Source organism: Dunckerocampus dactyliophorus, chromosome 11 (assembly GCF_027744805.1).
Source record: "Dunckerocampus dactyliophorus isolate RoL2022-P2 chromosome 11, RoL_Ddac_1.1, whole genome shotgun sequence".
In the NCBI taxonomy this organism is placed as follows: domain Eukaryota; kingdom Metazoa; phylum Chordata; class Actinopteri; order Syngnathiformes; family Syngnathidae; genus Dunckerocampus; species Dunckerocampus dactyliophorus.
In genome coordinates this window covers 11,616,002-11,634,421 of record NC_072829.1, presented here as the reverse complement: position 1 = coordinate 11,634,421, position 18,420 = coordinate 11,616,002, and the positions used below count along the sequence as shown (strand labels likewise).

The 18,420-nt window shown below is 42.7% G+C and overlaps 2 protein-coding genes across 5 annotated transcripts in view; both read right to left on the bottom strand.

The window, feature by feature from the left end:
- drp2 (dystrophin related protein 2) overlaps nt 1-18,420 on the bottom strand; it is a 310,714-nt gene that overhangs the window by 27,103 nt on the left and 265,191 nt on the right. The window lies entirely within an intron of this gene.
- Nucleotides 1,169-16,707, bottom strand: LOC129189566 (uncharacterized). Its single transcript, XM_054791365.1, has 2 exons — nt 8,512-16,707; nt 1,169-8,474 (listed from the first exon to the last, which is right to left on the bottom strand). Exon 1 carries the CDS (start codon nt 9,611-9,613, stop codon nt 8,711-8,713), a length of 903 nt encoding a protein of 300 aa, XP_054647340.1. The 5' UTR covers nt 9,614-16,707; the 3' UTR covers nt 1,169-8,474; nt 8,512-8,710.

The following is an 18,420-nucleotide window of genomic DNA, read 5'->3' as shown; positions in this document are numbered from 1 at the left end:
AAGGTCTAGTTATACGAGATGTGGTGGGTCTCATTGTAGACGGCGATGCCCAAATTCTTACACAACTGGAAAAATAGCTGAGCTGTCTGGATGGATATGATGTTTTGTATTAGTTTTATTGCTTTTATTGTTTGATTTGTCTTTTTTAATCACAGTTAATTATTGTTTTTGTTAATTGTTAATTATTATTTTAATTATTATTTTTATGTATGTAATTATTACATACACATTTTTTTAACCTATCAACCTTTGATGTATTTTCAGTTTTTTTGTTGTATAATTTTTATAATGTTTTATTTCTATTGTTTTTACATTTGAAGTATTTTCAGTTTTACTTTTTACTTCATTTTTTCTTTGTATTACAGTTAGAACATGGATTGGGAACCTTTTTGACTAAAAGAGAGCCATGAAAGTCACATATTTTGAAATGTATTTCTGTAAGAGCTGTTAAATGTTTAAAAATAACATTTAACACAAATAAATGTGTTGATTTTTAAGCAATAACAACAATTTTAGAATATAATAAGTCTCCGAATGTATTATTTCTCATAATGTTGTTATACTGAAGCTCACCAATAATAAATAAAATGCCTCTTACCATTAATGCAACTTCTGGTGCTGCATTATCTTTCCTTTTTTTTGCCATCTTCTTTGTCTGCGGAATTAGCTAGTTGACTATTTGATTAAAGGAGGGAAGTTTACTTCTTGACCTCGCAATGACCCGGATAGACTACCGTATTATCCAGTAATAATCGAGTTTTGGAGTCTGACCCAAAAAATATCGGAAGGACAGCTGGCATTGGCTCTGGCCACCCGCATTGCTTTAGTAAAATGGATGGATGGATTAAGATGAATAAGAGTTTTATATTTTGAATGTTATTTGTAACACTATGATTTCAGTAATGTTTTACTTTAAAATGTCAACACATTTAATTTTATTGTGTTTTTTTATTGTGTTATGAAATGTCTGAGAGCCAGACGCAGTCATCAAAAAGAGCCAAATCTGGCACCTAAGCCATAGGTTGCCTACCCCTGAGTTAGAAGATCACAGTCAAGAAGTTGTAATGTAATGACACAGTATGCATGCCACCCGTGCATTCTTTTGTATGAAATCCTACAAAGGTACTGATATCATTCAGTCATGCAGTATGGTATGCTACCTCACTTACACATTTGATGAATGCGTCACTTGGAGGATGTAACCACGACAACAATTCAGCTCTTGCATTTATATATGCGGATGTTCCTAATTTGATAGGACAGGATGCTCTCTCTGTTGTATAATGTATATGTGCATGGCTCAGATCAAGGGTACCCAAGTGTTACATTTTGGGTAAAATTTCAAACTCGTGGATAGACCTTGGTAATGTTATAAACACAAACTTCGAACATTGCAAAACACACACCCAACATACCAGAGCTCGAGACATCTTCCATTTCCCATAGCACCCCTCCGAAGTTCACTCTTTCTTAAATGTAACACGGACTACAACACGGGGTGCTGAGGGACACGCCGATCGCTTCCGGGTTAAATACGGAGCAATTTATCAACGAACACGCTACAATTTATTTGGTTCGGATAAATGTCAACGACATATAATATGACGGATAAAAGTAAGTAAAATCCGACTAGTAATGATGAATAATTTTGCCCACTTCGCGTGTTTTTTCGCCACTTCGTGTACACGACACGAACGGCGACCTACGAGATGTAAAAACAATGGCTATCAAAACGAGTTATACTGCTCGATGAACACAAAATTTGTAACTCAGAAGGATGTGACAGCCTGTTCCTCCATCTCTTCCATGTACAGATTCGCCACTATGGGTGAGGCTCACCCATAGTGGCAGTACATCTACATCTACATCTACACCTTTTGTTCAAATAATCTTATTTTACTCTTTTATACACAAAAAATCACTTTAGTTGCAAAGTTGAGTAATTATGCCATGAATATATACCATTTAAATCATCATGGGGTTTGTTTTTCCATGGAATTATGTTTCTGTGTAGGCTCTCAGTCGTACAGGAGTTGTCCATCGAGGAAAAGGCTTCCCACAGCCTCACTATCAATGCGGTGGACACCAATATCAAATTTACTCGCGAGGATGCTAAAGAGAACCAACTAGCCTTCTTAGACTGCAAGGTAATTATAGTTGAGGACAGACAGCTACTTACTGAGGTCTTTAGAAAGGCCACACACACTGACCAATACCTGCTTTTTGAATCAAACCATCCACTACAACATAAACTAGGGGTTATTAGGACCCTCCAAGATAGAGCGGAACAAATACCAACTAGTGCTGAGGGAAGGAAAAAGGAGACACAACATGTCCAGAGAGCGCTCTCAACCTGTGGGTACCCGCGGTAGGCTTTTAGCAAATGTCAAAAGAAGAAAGTAGGGAAAGAAACCCAAAAGCCCACAGAAGCAAAAAGGAGAGGAGTGGTAGTCCCTTATGTAGCGGGGGTCTCCGAAAAACTCCAGAGGATCTTATGGCAACACAAAATTCCTACCTATTTCCAACCAGTAAATACCCTGAGACAAAAATTAGTGCATCCTCAAGACAAGGCTCCAAACCAAAAACAGAGCAATGTGGTCTATTCCATCCACTGTAAAGATGAGGAATGCAAAGAGCACTACATTGGGGAAACTAAGCAAATGCTCCAAAAAAGGCTTTATCAACACCGCAGGGACAATTCTAGTGGGCCTCAATCAGCAGTACATCTACACCTTAAAGCAACCAATCACTCTTTTGAGGACAGCGAGGTAAAGATTTTGGCCAAAGAAAACAGATGGTTTGAAAAAGGAGTAAAGGAAGCTATTTTTGTCAAACAACAGAACCCATCATTGAATCGGAATGGTGGTTTGAGGTTTAATTTGGACCCTGTGTTCAGCAGGTTACTGAAACCAAAACCCACAGCTCTTAGTCTTGCAAATGAGGTGGAGCCAGGGCCGAGCCAGAACAATAGATGCTAACGAGCCAGTATCAGAGTCGTTCATACCCAACTCAGGGAGCGACACTTCCCTTTTATCGGAGGTGCTAATGTCAGGAGAGGATTAGACCACTACTCCGCCCAGGCTTAGTGTAAGGAACCAATAGGAGGAGGGTGTTGGCACACCAATTCCACCCACTCTTACTGTATTTAAGGCCTAAGCTACCAGCACTTATTAGTTCGCTGACGAAGCTCTTTGGATGAGGAGCGAAACGTCCGATACCTTCTTCACAGAAGTACAGATGACGCCTCAAGAAGCTTTTTCCTCAATGGAATTATGTTCTTAAAAATTTTCATCGGCAGGCGGACACGAAGGTGATGTACTTTTCACTAATGATTACACAACAGTTATTTTTTTTTTACACTGAGAATATTTTAATAAAACACATAAGAAACCAATTTCAGACATCATTCTTTAATTCTAAGTAGAAATCATGACAAAATTATCAGAGAAAATATTGTTAATTTCACAACAAAAGTAGACATGCTTTACATGTAACATTTCAATGTCCAAATATAGACACTTTTTTTACAACATAGCCGTGCTAGCGCAAAATAAAAACATGAACAGTCTTAATTTATGGTTTGGTAAGCTTCCTCACTCTATAAACGTCAGAGTGATAGGGATAGTACACATTGTTAGAACAACAATTTCAAATACTACTCAAGTGAAGTTGAAGACCTTGATCTGAGCCATGCACATATACTGTATATTGTCAATTTCTCTCTAGATGCAATACGCACGATGCTGATTTTTTTTTTTTTTTATTTCCATATTTCCAAACACAGTGCCAGTATACTGAAAGTGTTCACATACAAAAGTGTACTATATTCTTTCATTTGTCCCTCAAAATTGTCATGTCATAGGGAAGTTATTTGGTTCGCTTTTTAGACTTTGGAATCATCTGTGATCCTTCAAGTGTGTACCCCTAATAGTGAGCAGGAATTTTGACAAAGAAAGGAAATAATCTCTATATTCACATATAGTAAAAATGCTTCTGATCTAAAAAATGTTTCTATTTAGATAAATTATACATGAAAAAATTAGTTCCAGAATCAAACTGACACCAGCACAAGACATTTTCGACAAATTTAGATGACGAACATGCTGATGAGCATGCAGAGGGAGGGAGGGTGGTCTAACAAAGCAGTCATTCACCACAGTCCACGGCTTCCAACTATGCTTGCTCAATCTCCAGCCCTTTTCACCAATGCTCTTAATAACCATCTGCGGTACTCACTACATTCTACCGATGTCCAGACAACCAGATCGAGAGAAAGACACTTTTTTTTTTCTATTCAACATGGCGCAGCAGAAACCTTCAGGCAATATTCACCCATTACTTATTACCACAAAATCGTCACCCATCCTTTGAGAAGATTCCTATAATAATAAACTCCTATAACGTTATTCTTGCTCTATGTAAAACTATTTTCTAACCTTTGAGTAATATCTGCTTTAAAAAAGTGCTCATTATGATATAGATATATAGTATATATTTCCTTTTCATCTATCTCAATACTACCGTGTTGCCGTGCAAATTCGTAAGCTATACAAACTACTGGTAAATCAGATGAATTATCCATACCAAAACATACTTTCTCTTCAATATGTTTAATTTTGTTCGTTTTTTTATTTGTAATCTCATTTTTTTACTGCATGTTCGTACAGGAATCAAGAGTCCAGACAAGACAGCTGCTAGCACCAACCTCGACAACGTCTCTGCAAATTGAGATTATGCCAACAATGAATAGACCTACGTACCCCTTTATCAACACGGTGACGCAACCCCCTCTGAAGAGATTGGAAGGGAGACTGCAAACATCATCACCCTCTTCCGAACCTTGATGAAAAAATCAGGCAGTGAGAAATAGCACTATCAATGTAATGTGTGCACCACACTGAATCCCAGTCAGGTAGTTGACAGTGTTTTCCGACCTACCCTGAAAACTGCGCTTCAACAGCTCATATTTAGAACCAGGATACGTTGTTATAAGTACAGAGAGGTTTCTTGGTGCTGCCGAAGCAATAATATATGACTTGATGGAGAGCGCATGCTTTGTTTGCATTCAGGACGACGATAAGGAGCAAGGAAATGCACCTTTTCATAGAAAAATATCCATGGCTTTCTTTTCATGGCTAAACTAAAAAAACATGATCTTTACCTCATCTCTTCATGATTACCTCACTTGTATACTTCAGATGCTAAATTTAGTGCCTTGTTTTAGAGATGTTTCTGTCATGGCTAGGTACTGCAATGGGGGCGCTAGCATTCCAACATCCTATATCCCGCCTCTCTTCCTGCTCAGCCATAGCTTCTCTGAGACGGCTTGTGTATGTGTATGTTCCAGTGCTCGTTCCGTAAGTGAGTGACAGCCCCCCCCCCCCTTTTTTTGGGCCAAACAACAAATCTCATTCAGTTTAACACATAATTATTTTTATTTTGTACATTTTTTGGTTCGGTGGTGCTCTATTTTGGGGAGAAAAAAGTGTCATTTGGAGCCAAGGGGTTCTTTGAAAATTATGTCTCTTCCTTCAGTGCTCAATTTACTTTTCAATAAGCACAATCATCCAACAACATCTCTGAATTGCATTATGAGTACGAAAATTTGTTTGTAGGAAACTTACAAGGACCGAATGGCACGTATGCCTTTTCCAAGTCCACAAAGCACATGTAGATCGGTTGGGCAAACTCCCAAGTACCCTCCAGTACCCTTGCAAGTGTGTAGAGCTGGTCCAGTGTTCCGCGACCAGGACAAAAACCACATTGCACCTCCTGTAGCCGAGGTTCGACTAACGGTCGTACCCTTCTCTCCAGCACCCTGGAATAGACTTTACCAGGGAGTCTGAGGAGTGTGATCACCCTATAGTTGGAACACACCATCTGGTCACCCTTCTTGAAAAGGGGGACCACCACCCCGGACTGCCAATCCAGAGGTACTGTTCCCGACTTCCACGCAATGTTGAAGAGACTTGTCAGCCAAGACAGTCCCTCAACATCTAGAGCCTTGAGGAATTCAGGGCGAAACTCATCCACTCCCGGAGCTTTGCCACTGGGGAGCGTTTTGACTATCCCAGATACCTCAGCCACGGTGATGGAACTGTCCGCGTTTGTGTCCTCAGACTCTGCTTCCTCTATGAAAAGTATGTCAGTGGGATTGAGAAGGGCCTCAAAGTATTCCTTCCACCGTCCGACTATATCCTCAGTCGAGGTCAGCAGGCCCCCGTCCCCACTGTAAACTGTGTGGACCGGGCACTGCTTCCCCTTTCTGAGGCGCCGGACAGTTTGCCAGAACCTCTTTGAGGCCGACCGAAAGTCGTGCACCATGGCCTCACGGAACTCCTCCCACACCCGAGTTTTTGCCTTGACCACTGCCGAAGCCGCGTGCCGCTTGACCTGCCGGTACCTATCAGCTGCTTCAGGAGTCCCACAAGCTATCCATGCTCGATAGGACTCTTTCTTCAGCTAGACAGCAGCCCTAACCGCTGGTGTCCACCATCGGGTTTGTCCTTATGTTCAAACATGGTGTTTGTGATGGACAAACTGAGGTTCGCAGAGAAGTCCAACAACATCACACGGCACGGGTTCAGATTGCGAAGGTCGTTCCTCCCAATTTTGTATTTGTACTTTATTTATCCCACAGCGAGGAAATTCACTTGTTACAGCAGCAAGCAAGATACGCAAGTAAAGAATACAGTGTAAAGAATTACATATTGACTACAGCATGGTTCAGGTGGTGCAGGTGTTGTAGAGCCTGACAGCGGTCGGTATGAAGGACCTGCGGAACCTCTCTTTCTTACACCATGGGTGTAACAATCTGCTGCTGAAGGAGCTGCTAAGGGAAACAACAGTGTCATGTAGCGGGTGAGAGGTGTTGTCCATGATGGATGTCAGCTTAGCCAACATCCTTCTCTCCCCCACTTCCTCCACGGAGTCCAGAGGACCGTCCAGGACAGAGCTCGCTCTCCTGATCAGCCTATTGATCCTGCTCCTGTCCCTGTCCGTGCTGCCCCCTCTCCAGCAGCCCACAGCATAGAAGATGGCTGAGGCCACCACAGAATCATAAAAGGTCCGTAAAAGAGTCCTGCACACACCAAAGGACCTCAGTCTCCTCAGCAGGTGGAGGCGACTCTGGCCCTTCTTGTAGAGGGCGTGGGTGTTGACGGACCAGTCCAGTTTGTTGTTAAGGTGGACACCCAGGAATTTGTAGCTGTCTACCAATTCTATGTCTGCTCCCTGGATGTTCACCGGTGTGAAGTGAGATGTCTTCCTCTGGAAGTTAATGATCATCTCCTTTGTCTTGCTGGTGTTGAGTTGCAGCTGGTTAAGCTCACTCCAGCTGACAAAGAGCCTGATGACCGTCCTGTATTCCAGATCATTCCCCTCTGAAACACAACCCACAATGGCTGTGTCATCGGAGAACTTCTGGATGTGACACTGTGTGTAGTTGTGTGTGAAGTCTGAGGTGTAGAGGGTGAAGAGGAAAGGGGAGAGCACCGTACCCTGAGGGGTACCTGTGCTGCAGAGTACCATGTCAGACACACAGTGACGGAGCCTCACATACTGTGGTCTGTTGGTGAGGTAGTCTATAACCCATGCAGTCAGGTGTTGTTTCTACTCCCACACTCTCCATCTTCATTCTGAGTAGTGACAGCTGGATGGTGTTAAAGGCACTGGAGAAGTAAAAAAACATGACCCTCACAGCGCTCCCGCTGTCCTCCAGGTGTAGCAGTGATATGTGCAGCAGGTAGATCACTGCATCGTCCACTCCGATCCGAGGCCGGTAAGCTAACTGCAGGGGGTCCAGCTGAGTGCCCACCAGGGGTCGCAGGTGCTGCAGGATAATCCTCTCCATGGTCTTCATCTGGTGAACGGTCAAGGCAACAGGCCTGAAGTGGTTAGGCTCCTTGGGACGCGGTGTCTTTGGTATCGGGACCACACAGGAGCTCTTCCACAGGGCCGGGTCTTTCTCCAGGCTCAGGCTGAGATTGAACAAGTGCCTGAGAACTCCGCAGAGCTGGTCAGCACAGTCCTTGAGGATTCTAGGGGTGATGCCGTCCGGTCCGGGGGCCTTCCTTGCCTTGATCTTCTTCAGCTGACTCCTCACCTGATCATCAGTTATGGAGAGGGGGGTAGAGGATGGCTGGGATGGGGTTGTGGGGGTGAAGAGTGGTGAGTGCGTAGGGGAGGGAGGGGGGGGCAGACTCAAATCTGTTGAAAAACAGATTGAGTTCATCTGCCCAGATCTTGTCCCCACTGGCTTGGTCTCTCCCCACTCCTTTACCATGGCCTGTGATGGTCTGCAGGCCTCTCCAGACTTCCCTGACATTATTCTCCTCCAGCCGCTTCTCCAGTTTCCTCCTGTAGCAGTCCTTCCCCTTCCTGATCTTATGCCGGAGTTCCCTCTGGACTCTGCACAGCTCCTCCTTGTCCCCCGAGTTGAAGACCCTCTTCTTCTTATTCAGCAGGGCCTTAATCTCAGAGGTCACCCAGGGTTTGTTGTTGGGAAAACACCGCACCAACTTGGAGGGCACAGTGTTCTCCACACAGAAGTTTATATAGTCTGTGATGCAGTGTGTCACGCTGTCAACATCACTGCCATGGGGACTACAGAGCGCTTCCCAGTCTGTTGTCTGGAAGCAGTCTCTGAGCCTAGCACTGCTCTCCTCAGACCACTGCTTCACAGGCCTCTTCACAGGGGGTTGTCTAATCACTACTGTAGTGTAGTGTAGTCTGTGACGAGATGGACGAGGTTGTGATCAGAACGACCCAGCGGGGGGAGGGGGGATGAGGTGTATGCATCCTTGATGTTTGCATACAGGAGGTCCAAAGTTTTATTGTCTCTAGTGTGGCATTTGACATACTGGGTGAAGGTGGGAAGAGCAGAGGACAGGGAACCATGATTGAAGTCACCAGAGATGAGGAGGAGGGATTCGGGGTGCTGGTTCTGAAGTTGAGAGACGATGGTGTGGATCTGCTCTATAGCTGCAGCAGCGACCGCTGAGGGGGGGATGTACACAGTCATAGCAATAACATGTGAAAACTCCCTTGGAAGGTAGTATGGCCGCATGCTAACCGCTAACAGTTCCACGTTTCTGGTGCACAGTTGCTCCTTCACACAGATGTGTCCCGGGTGGCACCATCTATCATTCACAAACACAGCGATTCCCCCTCCCTTCTTCTTACCGCTCTCCGTTGCATTCCTGTCTGCTCGTACCAGCTGGAATCCGTCCAGTGTGACGTGTGAATCCGGAGAAAGTTCACTCAGCCACGTCTCCGTGAAGCAAAAGAGGCTGCATTCCCGGTACTCCCTCTGCAGTCGGGTCAGCGCCGTTAGCGCGTCCATCTTGTTGGGGAGAGATCTTACGTTCCCCATGATGACAGACGGTAGACATGGCTTGTACCGTCTTTTCCGCTTCTTGCACTTCACTCCCGACCTGCATCCTCTTCTGCTCCTCCGCAGCTCCTTGGGGATCTCCGGCCTCTCCGCACAGAGAGGGGGTGTGTGGCACAGGGCTAACAGCTGATCCCGGGTGTAAACAATGGAGCCTTGGTTGAATGGGGAGCCGTGGCTGAAGAGGTTTCCCACAGTTGAACTGAAAAGTTCAAAGAGCATCAAGGCACAGACTAGAAAAGTAACAATATGAACCTCCGTAGCTGCACACTCGACCAAATGCGACCAAAAGAAAAAGTAAGAAGAAGACTAAAATACTATAAAAACACTAAAAGGTGGAAGAAAAGTACAGGGCGGCTGTAACCGGCAGCCACTCACACGGTGCCAATCATGCCCCTCCAGGTCACACTGCCATTGCCCACATAGGCGTTCAAGTCTCCCAGCAAAACAATGGAGTCACCAATTAGGGTGCTCTCCGGCACCCCTTTGATGGACTCCAAGAAGGCTGGGTACTCTGAACTGCCGTTCTGCGCGTACGCACAAACGACAGTCAGGACCCTTTCCCCAACCCAAAGGCGTAGGGAAATGACCATCTCGTTCACCGGGGATGACTCCAACACAGAGGCACCGAGCCGGGGGGCTATTGATAAGCCCACATCAGCTCGCTGCCTCTCCCCTGCAGCAACTCCAGAGTAGAACAAGGTCCAGCCACTCTCGAGGAGTTTGGTTCCAGAACCCAAACTGTGGGTCGAGGTGTGTCTGACTATAGTGGAAATGTCTCAACCTCTCTCACAAGTTTGGGCTCCTTCGCCACCAGAGAAGTGACATTCCATGTTCCAAGAACCAGATTTGGCCGCTGAAGACCAGGCCGCCCAGGCGCCCGCCCTCGACCGCCACCCAAAGCACAATGCACCGGACCCTTATTCTTGCCCCTGGAGGTGGTGGGTCGATGGGGGGGACCAAAGTTTCCTTCAAACAAATTTCCATACTCATAATGCACAACCGGAGCAGGAGCCTGGTTCGCATTGCCAGAAGTAAGTCAAGCCTGTTTCCAGTGAACGTTGGCCTCCGCCAAGGCTCCCCTTTGGCACCGATTCTTTTCATAATTTTCATGGACAAAATTTCTCGGCACAGCCAATGTGACGAGGGAATCTAGTTCAGTGGCCTTAGGATCTCATCTCTGCAGGACGATGTGGTCCTGATGGCCTCATCGGGCTGTGACCTTCAGCGTTTACTGGGGAGCTTTGCATCTAAGTGTGAAGCTTCTGGGATGAGACTCAGCACCTCCAAATCTGAGGCCATGGTTCTCAGTTGGAAAAGGGTGGATTGCTCCCTCCGGGTTGGGAATGAGGTCCTGCCCCCATATTCAAGTATCTCGGGGTCTTGTTCACGAGTGAGGGAAGGTTGGAGCGTGAGGTCGATAGGCGGATTGGCGCAGCGTCTGCAGTAATGCGGTCGCTGTACCGGATCGCCGTGGTGAAGACCGTCGATCAATTTACCAATCAATCTATGTTCCCAACCTCACCTATGGTCATGAGCTTTGGGTCGTGACCGAAAGAACGAGATTGCGGATATAAAGCGGTTGAAATGAGTTTGCTGGAGATAGAGAATGTTTAAGAGATAGAACGTCTACAGCCGGTCGTCTACTTTCGGAAGTCAGTGTGAGATGGATAGATAGAAACTTCATTCATCTCCAAGAGAACAACAAAGCATTTTATGTTATTTTTATATGCTTTATTGTATCTGTATTTCTATTTATTGATGTATAGGATATGTGAGCGGATATGACGTGTACTGCATAAGGTTTACTTGTGAAACTGCTGGACATTACACATTATTTCAGCTGGAGATAACTCCAGCAGTTCTCTGGACTTCATAAGAACCACGGTACAGTGGCACCTCTGTGGCTGCCTTCAAGTCATCATAGTGTGTGGATCCCTCGGGCAGATGGAGGTACAGTATGTGTCAACGCCATAGCTGCACAAATTCCCAAATGTCCCCTCTTTTTTGTTTTCATTCAATATAACAGATATATTTATGGTATTTATTGCTTAATCAAAATCCAACAATGTTAGATTTAGTATAAATTGTCCTTGTTGTTGCTCACTGTAAACTCCACTCAATAGAGCGACAGCCTTAGCAAACGCAGAGATTGGTGGCTTCTCTGCGTTTTGTGGTTGATTCTGGAACTTTTTTTTTGCCTTTATGATGGACTATAGTAATAGCGTTTTCCAAAATACATATTTAAACGATTAGTAGTAGTTCTGAAGTATCGGCGATGTCACGAGATTAGAACCAAGCATCATGGAAAGGTAATTGTTAGCCATATATTAGCCACACTGGTGTATGAAGCTGCAGGGTTCAAAGTTTGAGAAAAAAGTTGCGGCTGATAAACCGGAATTTACGGTATGTTAAGACATACGTTGTTCAGTATAGTGACATACAGTAGAAGTCTTTGCAGCAGTGTGAAAGAACCATTTTCCTTTTTCTTCTTCTGTACTGTTACCAACGCTTACCAAATACAAAATAAATACAAATGTATTTTTAAACAAAAATGATTACAATTTCCTTACATGTCACGCTGTATGAACTTGGGCAGTACATTAAATCATGAAAAGCGGAACATTAAGGAGCATAAACATGAACAGCCAAGTTTAAAGGTTGTTCATGAAAAAAGGATGAAAATAATTTGATAATCAAGGAGGTACCACTGATGTCAGTCTGCGTCAGCATCACACAAAAAGAAAAAGCTGAATCAATGAGATATTTTTTGGATGGTAAATACATACATACAGTAATCCCTTCGTTTATCACAGTTAATTGGATACAGACACGACAGCAATAAGTGAAGGATTCTGTATTAATAAATTAAAAATTTTGGTAGTTACAGCATGGAAAAACCTGTTTATGACTTTCTAAATATGCTTGTTAACATTATCAGAGCCCCTTAGACATGAAATATCACCCCTATAGTCACCTTTACACTCATATTACCAAATGGTTATTACCAACCGTATTGGAATTGTACCAGATCAGTGAATTTCAATGATTGTGATGCACTGAACAACGGATTTGTGTGTTCTAAAAAGCGGTACATAATGAAATGTACGCATTTACCAAGTTATTGAATGGCATAATTGAAATATCTCTCTCTCTCTCTCTCTTTCTCTCTCTCTCTCTCTCTCTCTCTCATCAGCATGCTCTTCATCAAAGTTTGTTGAAAAAGTCTTATGCTGGTGACAGTTTCATTATGGAACTGATTATTTCATGTATAACTGATCCAAATCAAAATGTATGTAAATATAGAGATTATTTCCTTTCTTTGTCATAATTCCTGCTCACTATTGGGGGTACACGCACGAAAGATCGCAGAGAATTACAATGTCTTAAAAGCGAACCAAATAACTTCCCAATGAAATGACAGAATATTTGGAGGGACAAATGAAAGAATATAGTACAATTTTGTATTTGAACACATACAGTATACTGGCACTGTGTTTGCAAATACACTAAGTCCCCAACTTACGAACATCCGACATGCGAACTTTCGGAGATACGAACACAAGCCGACTGGTCTATTTTTTCATGTATTTTGCCTTGTATTACTGTAACACCATTATTTATACTGCTACATGCTTGACCAGTAGAGGGCACTGTGCCACTGCTAATGGGACCAACAGGTCGAGAACAGGAAGAGGAGAGAGAAAGCTAAATTGTAGCTGTATAATACAACCCGGACAGAGCGTGTGATTAAAGTTTATGAAGAGTTAATAGGCCTGCTTAATTGTACACCATCCACAAAACACTACCTCTTTTAGAAGAGTCTAACGACGACGACGATTTGTCCTTTTTTTTAATATCTCCTTCTAATCCTCCTCCGCCACCACCAACGACGTATGCTTTACCACTCCTCTTCAAAGGTAAATAACATTTATCATTACGTATTATGATATCATTGTTATTATTGTTTTTTTCATTAATTATCCTCGTTTAATATTACTACTGCATCCAAACTCATGTTTACGTACATACGCATATACTGTATATGTATACACGTACATGTAGTACCTATAGCATTGGTAATATTAAATTTTTTTCGACATAAGAACAATTCGACTTAAGAACGGTCGTCTGGAACCAATTGTGTTCGTTAGTTGGGGACTTAGTGTATGGAAATAAACCAAAAAAATCGGTATCGTGCATAGTGCATCTATAAACAGTCGAACCTGTCTTAGCGGCCACCTTTATAGAACGGCCACCTGCCTATAACGGTCACTGAAAAATCCCCCGCAGCAAATTTACATGTTATAAACCCTGTGTATAGCAGTCACCTGTCTAACGCGGCCAGCGGCCCCCCATTTTGTCTCCCTTGGTCAATATCTGACCGCATATAGTGGCCAAATTACTGACTCAAGTAGAAGCTTCATGCATGAAAAAGTTTGTTTTTTCAATCAATGAAGCCGTCGTGTGTAGACTTTAATTACTGAGTCCTAGCTCAGTCACAATCATTCACAAGATCCACACAAACTGTCAGTTGTTCCACATAAAAAAGCCGTCTTCTTTTGAGCTTGCTATTTCCTGGTCAAACATGTAACTTTAAGAGCATTCGCACCAAAACATTACCGCAAACTAGGCTGGGAACAGGAAGTGCTCCCAGCGACGCTACAATACAATACTGCATGTTAAAAAGGCAGAGGGAGCAAAACTGAGTTCGGTTGTACTTAATTGAAGTATTTTAGAATGTACTCACGTTATTTTTGATCAATCCTCATCCACAAATCCATCAAAGTCCTCATCTTCTGTATTCGACACAAAAAAAAGCCGTCTTCTTTTCCGTTTGCTACTAGTCTGTTAACTTGTCAGTGTTATTCAGCTCCGAAGCAAAGAAGGAAACTTCTCCTGTTGCTTCTGCCAACTTTATTTATTAAACGCGGCCACCAGAGAGCACACAGAACACACACACACGTCTCGTCTCTCCTTCCTGCTTGCCTACAAGGCAAAGGTTAAACAAGCCCCAATGCATAGCTGTCCAGGCAATGCCTGTAACAAGTGACACCGTTTATTTCCTGGTGTGAGACAATGTGCACTGGTCAATACTGTAATGCCGCTTGTTGTGGGGAAGGAGAGACTCACGTCGCCGATGCACTTTAATGGCTTTATTAACAGCGGAGAACACTGCAGGACTTTACATCCACGCCAACATAAACACACTTCCCAACTCTCTCGAAACTCACAGCTAGCACTGAGCCTCGCTCTCCTGCTCGGGACGCCCACCGTCACTTCCAGTCACTTCCTGATGAACTAAAGCTGTAATGACACTCTGCCGTATAAAATGTAAAATATTAAAAAACAAGCGTAAGACATTACTAGCACAGCTTTGTTCTGTGGGTCGTGGATAATAACAAGCCTAGTAGTGCTATACAACTTTTATCCGCAGTCCCACAGTGCCCTCTACTGGTCAACATTATTATTACTTATTTTCCTTTTTTTTCTTTTTTTTCCTCTACTGGTCAACATTCAAACTGGACGCCAACCTGTCTATAGAGGCCACCTGTCTATAGCGGCCACTTTTGAAGTCTCCCTCTAGTGGCCGCTGTAGACAAGTTAGACTGTATATATATTAATCAAATGTGTAACTGAGGTAGCATACCATACTGCATCAATGAATGATATCAGTACCTTTGTAGGATTTCATACAAACTTACCAACTTCTTAACTGTGACGTTCTAACTCAGGGGTAGGGAACCAATGGCTCGGGTGCCAGATGTGGCTCTTTTGATGACTGCGTCTGGTTCTCAGACATTTCATAACACAATAAAATGTATTCAATTTTTTTTCACTGACATTTTAAAGTAAAATGTTACAGAAATCATCGTTACAAATAACGTAGAAAATATACAACTTTCGTATTCATTTTAATCCATCCATCCATTTTCTAATGCAATGCGGGTGGCCAGAGCCAATGCCAGCTGTCCTTCCGACATTTTCTGGATCAGACACCAAAACGCGATTATTACTGTTCGCCTACATGGGTCATTGAGAGGTCAAGAAGTAAACTTCCCTCCTTTAATCAAATAGTCAGCTAGCTAATTTTGCAGAGCCAACCCTATTGACAAAGACGGCGGCAAAATGAAAGAACAATAAGGAATATGGTGTAAAACCATGCAGCACCAGAAGTTGCATTAATGGTAAGAAGTATTTTATTTATTATTGGTGAGCTTCAGTGAAACAACGTTATTAGAAGTAATACATTCAGAGACTTAATCTAAAATTGTTAATCTTACTTAAAAATGAACACATTTAGTTGTATTAAGTGTTAAAAAATATTATATGGCTCTTACAGAAATACATTTTAAAATATGTGGCTTTTCCTGCAAGTTAATAACTTGATGAACATTAAACCATACATGCCTAACTTTTCCCTGAAGCGCCCTCTGTGGGTTGAGGGCACCAGTAATTATTTGCATTTTAAAGCTGAAATAAGTATTAAAGAATTTAAAATATATAAAAATGTAATTCTCCTCTCAATAAATAGAACAGTCAAAGAGTTACAATACATAAAGAAAAACGTAAACAGAAAAGAAATAAATAATAGTTTTTGTACATTGTATGCAAATTAAAGTATTACCTGATCACACACACCCACAACCGTGCCTCTACGTCCTGATGACGATGCAATTACTTTTTTTTTTCTTCATTAAGATATGTCCATACATGTTTAACTTGTCACCAAACCCTCTCTGCAGATCGAGGTCGCCGAAGGGTCAAGCAGTCGAAGGGTCAAGCTGCTGTTTGTGTTTTGTAACAAATATTTGTTTCTCACTGATATGTACGGTATATGGACTTCAAAGGCCCTGTGATGTCCGCATTACATCCGAGGCTTTCAGTCGGCCCTTTCATAAGTTTTTAACCGTCAAGGTCCCATAACCAACCGTGATCAATTGCTTTCATGTCTGACATACCACATGACAGGGCCGTGAGGTGAGGTCACCATCAGATCACCATCTGGGAGTGGACTTTGATGCACTCATGTCCTCAGTTTATACACGCGCGATGTTTGGACGACATGAAGGTAATTCTGATATTGCATGAATTTTTAAACTCTATCATAACAATGTTAATAATCAACAAGCTACAGATAGGCCTGGGAGCCAAAAACTCACACCCACAGACAGGCAGAAAAAAACACAAGAAAGGGCGAGGAGAAGAGGGAAGGAGTAAGAGAGAGAGTGGTCGAGTATGCAAATATACAGTAATCCATCCATCTTTATGCCGCTTATCTTCACTAAGGTTCACACATCTTCACTGTGATTGACTTGGAGATACATTGTGTTGTTTAAGTGTTCCCTTTATTTTTTTTAATACATATATATATATATATATATATATATATATATATATATATATATATATATATATATATATATATATATATATATGTATATAATTTTTATTTGTATTACTTAATTTAATTTATTTATTTCTGCTGCTTTGATCCGCACATCTGGTACGTTGATCCTGACATGTGACATCGCGTGGTTATGGCTTCACCTGGTTATCACCGCCTATGACCATGACTGATCAATTTTATGTGGCTGTAAATCAATCAATCAAATTTTGACAGGAACCTAATCATTTTTTTATCTCTGGCCTGGAAATAATTAACCGCCATTAATCAGTGAAGACTGCATAATGGCACTGTCTGTGAATGTAGCTTGTCATTTCAACTTTGTACAGTAGATGGCATCACAACTCATAACACATAGCAGGAGGGATGAGTGTTGTCAACTTGGCAACTTCATCACTATACAGTATTTAGGGAGTATTCAGGCCCCTTGAATTGCTGTGTTTCAAAAAAGCAGCAAGTGACAAATCTGCTTTTTCTGGTTCGGACACATATATTTCCCCCCACCCCACAAAAGCACTGACAGGCGGCGCAGTCGCGTTTGTATTGGTCAACATATATGTTCGGTTTTTCCTGTTTTTTTGCTAGGGGCTCATCATGATTAACTGGTGGGATGAACAACCACAATCACCCCATTGAGAAGCGCACCATCCTCGGGTGCGCTAATATTTTAGTGATTCTCTCTACTCATTGTGATATGTGATGGTACTGCAAAGAGTACAGGTTTCTAAAACTACAGCTGGAATGGTAACTTACTGCACAATTGGTGCAAACCAAGTGGTGCTAAAAAGCTTGATCATCAGTTTTATTCTATAAATAACGCACCCTCATTGATATGCAGAAAACAAGAGACATGGTGAAAAAGAGATGCTGAGCAAATAAAAGACAGATGACATTTATAAATTAAAAAAATATAAAAAAGATGGTGTTTTATGGAGGTTCGTCAGTGCTTAGGGGGAAAAGCAAAACAATTAATCGTCATTTATAAAGGCTGAATCTCGAGTGAGAACTCAAAGAATGGTTTTAGGCAAAATCACCAGTCAATATGAGATGACCAAAGAGATTTAAAATAAAGAGAGCCACAAGGAGATAAAGATGGAGAAGCCCACATATGTAAGCAAGAGACAAAGAGTGAGGACAGGCAAGAAGTAAAAAAAGGGCTGTAAAGAGGACAACTGTGCCTGCTTTCCAGTTGTGTGTCCCTCGGTTTTGGCGGGTGTTAAAGCAGTAGTGTGCCACGTCCTCTGGGGAAGTAATACACAATGGCACAGTTTGCAGCACACATACTGTACACGCTGCATAAATTAATGTGTGTTTTAGCTCTGTAGACCCAGCCTTCGGGATACCAGCTGTCCTGTTTATGATCCGTCAAAGAGATGCTGATCCACACTGACACCTCCCAGGTGACCATTGGGCTCAGCAGGCGACAAGCCACTGGGCACGATGGACCCCGCTGACCTCCAACCACACACACATATTGTACATATAAAAACACACACAGCTTCTGTGCTTGTGTTTGTACAGAAAAAGAGGCTGAAGCTGAGACTATGCACCAGTGCTGTGCTACTGGATCAATACTTCAATCAGAGAATTGCAGGGATGAAGTGTTAGAGAGCAGGAAAAG